Consider the following 5,994-nt stretch of genomic DNA (forward strand, 5'->3'; position numbering starts at 1 on the left):
GTCATAAATTAAGATGACGCACATTTGAGCGTCATAAATTTATGACACGCATGTATGACTTACATTGCGCGTCATTGAAGCCCCCGTCATAAATTAAGATGACACACATTTGTGCGTCATAAATTTATGACACGCATGTATGACTTACATTGCGCGTCATTGAAGCCCCCGTCATAAATCTGCTTGACATACATTTGTGTGTCATAAATTTATGACACGCATATATGACTTACATTGCGTGTCATTGAAGCACACGTCATTTAAAAAGACAACAAACGTTTGTGTGTCGTGATTGTATTTCGGAAATTATATATATATATATATAAATATATATAAATATATCTATATATATATATATATATATTGTAGATTGACAAATAATCAAACTAAATCACATTGAATGCCTCATAATACTAAATCTATGTACCATATTATATATAAGCAATCCATTTGCATACAATATATTCACATTAAGTTATCAAAAATATTGTATTAATCATATGTCGATACAAAATATCAAGGCATAATAAAGTTTGCCACATAAGATACCCATTCTTTGCGAAATCATCAATGTCATCATCCGTGTATTCTTCTTTCCCATCGCCAACCTAAGTAAAAAATATGAAATAAGTATATAATTTATACTTATTTAAAGTGAAGTATATAATGAACTATTAAAGAGTACTAAAATGACCAATTTTACATATGCATTCTTTGAAGCATAATAACATTATGCAAAGTCATAAAATCAATAGCATTATAAAAAATTCCAACTTTGTTCACAACAATATCATCACAAATAATAACCACAAGAGAGTCCTTGTTACGTCTATAGTACTTGACAAAATCAAATTTTGGATTTTAAGTGCTAGTACGTGTCAAATGCTTTCACAACTCCACCGAACATTTCAAATTGTTCCTTTAGACATTGATTCATATATCGACAAATAGTATCGATTACCACATGCTTAAAACGTGTAATTAGATTCAAGAATTCACTCATTACATACAACAGAATCTATCAATATATAAAAGAAAATAACAAGAAGTTTACCATCAATGTAATCTTTCACTAAGTTAAATTCACAATATTTTTAAGTTTGTTTTAAATTATAAACGATAACCTCCATTCCATACAGAAACGTGAATCATCAAAATAAAAGAACATTTCAAACTATAAGGTGATAACTAGAAGTCTAGAATAGCATCTAACTATGAGTTTTTCAGTAGAAATAAAAAGAGCATGACAATTCTTATTAATATGAATAGACAAGATGTTATCGTAGATGAATTTCCAATAATATCATCCTACTTCAAGTCCATATGATAGTTGTATGACTAATGTGTATCTATGATATGACAGATGTGTATCAGAAAAGTTTGCTTACATTCTTATTGACCAGCACTTGAAGTCCGTTCTCGACTATCTCTTTCATGAACTTACAAACATAATATCCACACTCGGTACCTCCCGACTGACGGGGACACTACAAACAGTTTACAATAAACGATTAGTCAAAATGAAAGGTGCAATTTAAACAAGGAATGATCGTTTGAAGTCCTCACCAAAACATTGATCCAATTGAGGCTAACCCTTTTGTTAGATCCACTTTGAGCATTGCACAATTTCATTGCCCTATAAAAATTGATGAAATATATCAAAGAATATACTATAATGTTTCGATAATTTATGTTACTTACGCATCAATAACTTGCTTCAACTGCTGATGGACATTGGTGGGCCCTAAGGAATCAAGATAATAACAACTTGTTGCTTTCATATCTATCACCGCCAACACCCAATGTCTTCTATAAAAACGAAAAACCAAATTAAGTTACTAAAATATATTGATAATCAAATGAAAAATCAAATGAAAAAACAAACCCGGGATTATATGGCACTAGGACGATGTCATTGTCCTTTCTTAGAGACAATCGATCTGCAACGCTTCGAATTGCCTCATCGCTATTTTTGAATTTTGCCTTATGTCCTGATGGCGAGATTGCAGACGGGCTCATAAAACAAATTCCATGATCTCTTTTTGGCCCATTCTTGATTTCCTCAAACAAGTACCTATATATTAACATTAGACAAGTACGATGATTAAATATATTGTGTTTTAATAAAATTAAAATTATGCACTTACATCATATAACAAGTAATCGCAGAACCGGTCATCTCATCCACAGTAAAAACCACTTCAAAATCTTCCCAAGTTATATACGTGAAACTCTCGTACCCAAACATATCGTCCTCACATTGCACTTTCACGGACTCCGCATTTTTAAGTTGTATATCAACCATACGTGAAAACACTTTCAAAACACGGTTACTTTCAACTCTTAGCCTTGTCCTCATTTTTGCTCTCGTCCTCCTCCTTTGCGGTGCTCCCTCCTCCTTTTCTTTCTTTCTTTCCCTCTTCGGTGTCCCTTCTTCTTTCTCCTCTTCCTTTTTCCTTTGCGGTGTCCCTTCTCCTTTACCCTCTTCCTTTTCTTTCTCTTTTTCCGTCTTCAGTGTCCCTTCTCCTTTCTCCTCTTCTTTTTCAACAAGTTCTCTTTGTCATTTTTTTCCTTTATTACTTTCTATTTCATCTCCATTCACACGTTTTTTCCCATAAACGCCAACACTTTTTCCTACAAAAAAAATATAAAGATATCATTTAAATTAGACATATATAATTTCTTTAAATAAATGAAAATATTACCAAATCAGAGCATCGAATGACTAGATGTCTAGGCCACTTCACTAGGAACCCCACTGCATCTTTAACCTTGTAAATGAACTCCTCATCTAGTGGAAACGGTAGTAAAGCGTCTCCTTGCACACTCATTTCCATCATTACTTCAATGTTTTCACCTGTTATATAAAGTTATTACTAAGATACAATATTCTAAAAAGTCAAAAAGAAAACTGATATTTTTTATAATACCTGATAGATCATTGTGCTTCACTATTGTTCCTTTGGCAACTATATTGGAGGCAATATCAATCGCAAGATAACAGGAAGTATCCTACAAATTATATATATATTAGTTGTAGTCAAGACTTACATTTAATTCATACTATAATTTAATAAGACTTACAAGTAATTCCTCGGGTGGGTTGTCTTCAAAATCTGCTTTGCCCCACCCTTGGCAACTTACGCCTTCAGAAGCATGATTCATCCCTTTTTTGTAGTTTCTCTATTGCACCTTCAATTTGGTTGAACCTTTTTTCAATCTTTTTCTTCTCACCATCTAAGTAGTTCTTCACGGTATTGGGCAAGACAAAAGTATTGGTGTGGCTTTACAAATTTGCCCATCCCTCGTACACGCCCACGTTGTTCCTGGGTACCTAGGGCTTGGGTAAGCATGTCATTTGTTCCACAACTGACCTCTCCTAAAGTTTCTGACTTCTAAATCTCTTCCTGTAGTGAAAGCAAATATTCATATTCAAAATATTCAAAGGATTAAAGCTCATATGGTGCTATAACAATAAGATGAAAATAAATAAAGTAGGAATGTTCACAGGAACTTACCATTTTATCAACAACAATCTGAACATTCGGGTCATAACCTCCTTTTTCATTTGTCTTGCCTTTTTCCACAATAATGCTCTATCAATCTCGTCTTCCTCCTTTCCCGTTTCTTGCATCTAAATTAAAAATAATAACAACAATGAATTAACATAAACAAATGCATATCTAAACTATTCAATTAATTTACTACATACAATCTCAAGAGTTAGTCCAGCATATCCTTTTCTACTCAATCGATGATTGTATCTATGTTGTCCACGCATTTTTTTAGCTTTCTCACTTATTTCCTGCATTAGAAACATTAAAACAGTCAAAACTGGTTTCTAGAACTAATATATATAACAAATACCGACAAATACAGACTGGTTTCTAACCTCCCACTTCTTTGAAAGTCTTTGCGATACAAAAACCGTCCACTCATCTATCTTCAAATAAGGATACATCTCTGGAGGGTTGAGCAGATTTGCATTAGGGTCATTCTTAAACTTCTCAATGAATTTCTTATACAGATAATGCTTAAAGTTCTTCCACTTTGTCCCAATGGATTAAAGGGTTTTCTTCCGACTCCTTGGATCAAGTTCAAAATTCATCTGAAACACAAAGCATTAATTAAAAAAAATATTTTTTTTAACAAAAAAAAATATTAATTGGAAGTTAAGATCAGATGTTAGACTTACCAAAATGTATTGCCATAAGTCTTCTTCTTTTTCCTGTTCAACATCTCCCCAAGTGGTATAAGTGATAGGCACCATTGATCTTGCTACCATGCCCTCAAAGGAAGCAAGTTTCGTTGCTTCAACGCCAATCGGAACACCCTTTTTATTGTAAGTAACGATAACTTTTCCTTTAGTAGTTTTTCCCTTTATTGTCGGACCTCTTTGTTTAGAGTCTTCATCATGACTCGAAGACTGATCTGATTCCATGGTACCAAGTACAACCTGTTTCAACATGATTGAAATAAAAAAAGTTAGTACATTGCTATTTCTTGCAGTTGGGACAAAATTAATAACATACAAATGTTGAAATAAAAACATACCAAAAAGTAAAGATTTTATTTTGCAAAAAATATTTTAAACTAATATGCCCTCGCCATCCGGGCGTGTACACAAAAAATCATCATCAAGTTCTACTAAAGGGGAGTCTTGTGAAAAATCAAAAGTAACATGGTATTCCAACATATCATCAGTTTCACCATTTGCTCCATACTTGTACATCTTATGTGGTCTGAAGCCGACAACAGACAAATTCGCATCTTGTTGATCTTGAACATAAAAAACTTGTTTGCCTTGACTAGCTAATATGAAGCGTTCAGATTGGTGATCAAGCCTAGCAAAGTTAACCACTGTGAATCCAAAGTCATCTTTTTTTATTCCACGACTATCAACCCAATCACACATGAAAACAGGAACAGTGAATATACGATAATCAAGATCCCATATCTCCTGTATACGACCATAGTAAGTAACAGCTCCATACACGGGATTGGAGTCTTTTGCACTAGCAATCTGCATAGCATGTGCAACTAGAGATACTCCACTACATTGAGTTGTTCTTGATTCATCTCGAGATGTTGTATGGAACCGATACTCATTTATGGCAAAACCGCTATATTTCTTCACAGCAAAACTTGGCCCTTTGGCCAACCAACGAACACTCTCACAAATGTCTTCCCCGTTAGCGAAATGTGTATCAACCTTGGTCTTAAGCCAACTAATAAATGTTCGACTGTGCTGAGTCAGCAACCATTTACTATTTCGAGAGGCACGGGGGTTATGATCCTTCAATTCCAACATATGTTGCCTAAATAATATTTGAAGATAGAATCATATTAGAAGTTAGAAAAAGTTTAATGCATTATATAGAGTACAAAGAAGACACAGTGGTTCTTACTCTATATACGGCTCCACATCAGCAGTATTTCGTAATACATAAAGATGAGCTTCATCAAGTAGCTTAGCATCTACAACCTCGACTGTACCCCGTGATAAAGGTTTGCCGGTGCGAATTCTTTCATCAACACGTTCATGAGGATTGCCAATTGATTTCATATTTTTTAAGTAGTTTGAGCAAAATTCCAAGGCTTCCTCTGCCACATAACATTCTGCAATACAACCTTCGGGTCGATGATGATTCCGTACATAGCCTTTGAGTGTTCTCATGTATCTCTCAAATGGATACATCCACCTAAAATGAACCGGGCCACATAACCTCACCTCTCTAACTAAATGCACCATCAAGTGGATCATGACATCGAAAAAGGAAGGAGGAAAAAACTTCTCTAACAAACACAAAGTTAATACGATGTCACTTTGCAACTTGCCTAGCTTATTAACATCAATGACTTTACTACACAACACGTTGAAAAAATGACACAAACCTATGATTGTTTTCCTCACTTTCACATGTAACACCCCCTTTATTGCAAAAGGGAGAAGTTGTTGCATCAGTACATGACAATCATTAGACTTCAAACCAT

General features: G+C 34.2%; 2 protein-coding genes and 1 long non-coding RNA gene across 3 annotated transcripts; all 3 read right to left on the reverse strand.

Moving 5' to 3' along the window:
• Positions 1-1,451: 1,451 nt before the first annotated feature.
• On the reverse strand, positions 1,452-1,740 carry LOC120207407. The gene is made up of 3 exons (XR_005524204.1): positions 1,702-1,740; positions 1,567-1,636; positions 1,452-1,487 (listed from the first exon to the last, which is right to left on the reverse strand). It is a non-coding gene; the product is annotated as an uncharacterized LOC120207407 (long non-coding RNA).
• Positions 1,741-2,598: 858 nt separating this feature from the next.
• Positions 2,599-3,246, reverse strand: LOC120207395. Its single transcript, XM_039206857.1, has 4 exons — positions 3,085-3,246; positions 2,931-3,012; positions 2,706-2,857; positions 2,599-2,634 (listed from the first exon to the last, which is right to left on the reverse strand). Exons 1-4 carry the CDS (start codon positions 3,163-3,165, stop codon positions 2,599-2,601), a joined length of 351 nt encoding a protein of 116 aa, XP_039062788.1. The 5' UTR covers positions 3,166-3,246.
• A 42-nt stretch (positions 3,247-3,288) lies between these two features.
• Positions 3,289-4,102, reverse strand: LOC120207397. Its single transcript, XM_039206858.1, has 4 exons — positions 3,893-4,102; positions 3,713-3,805; positions 3,519-3,634; positions 3,289-3,407 (listed from the first exon to the last, which is right to left on the reverse strand). The coding sequence occupies exons 1-4, from the start codon at positions 3,959-3,961 to the stop codon at positions 3,380-3,382; spliced, it is 306 nt and encodes a 101-aa protein (XP_039062789.1). The 5' UTR covers positions 3,962-4,102; the 3' UTR covers positions 3,289-3,379.
• Positions 4,103-5,994: the final 1,892 nt, after the last annotated feature.

Source organism: Hibiscus syriacus, unplaced genomic scaffold (genome assembly GCF_006381635.1).
Source record: "Hibiscus syriacus cultivar Baekdansim isolate YM2019G1 unplaced genomic scaffold, ASM638163v2 tig00014728_pilon, whole genome shotgun sequence".
Classification (NCBI taxonomy): domain Eukaryota; kingdom Viridiplantae; phylum Streptophyta; class Magnoliopsida; order Malvales; family Malvaceae; genus Hibiscus; species Hibiscus syriacus.

Excerpts from the sequence above, each read along its gene's own strand:
- LOC120207395 (XM_039206857.1), bottom strand. The coding sequence starts at position 3,165 with ATGAATCATGCTTCTGAAGGCGTAAGTTGCCAAGGGTGGGGCAAAGCA. Across the intron at positions 2,858-2,930 it reads GAAGCACAATGATCTATCAG|GTGAAAACATTGAAGTAATG; the intron begins GTATTATAAAAA and ends TTTATATAACAG. Across the intron at positions 2,635-2,705 it reads TCATTCGATGCTCTGATTTG|GAAAAAGTGTTGGCGTTTAT; the intron begins GTAATATTTTCA and ends TTTTTTTTGTAG.
- LOC120207397 (XM_039206858.1), bottom strand. The coding sequence starts at position 3,961 with ATGTATCCTTATTTGAAGATAGATGAGTGGACGGTTTTTGTATCGCAA. Across the intron at positions 3,806-3,892 it reads GACTTTCAAAGAAGTGGGAG|GAAATAAGTGAGAAAGCTAA; the intron begins GTTAGAAACCAG and ends TTTCTAATGCAG. Across the intron at positions 3,635-3,712 it reads CTGGACTAACTCTTGAGATT|ATGCAAGAAACGGGAAAGGA; the intron begins GTATGTAGTAAA and ends TTTTTAATTTAG.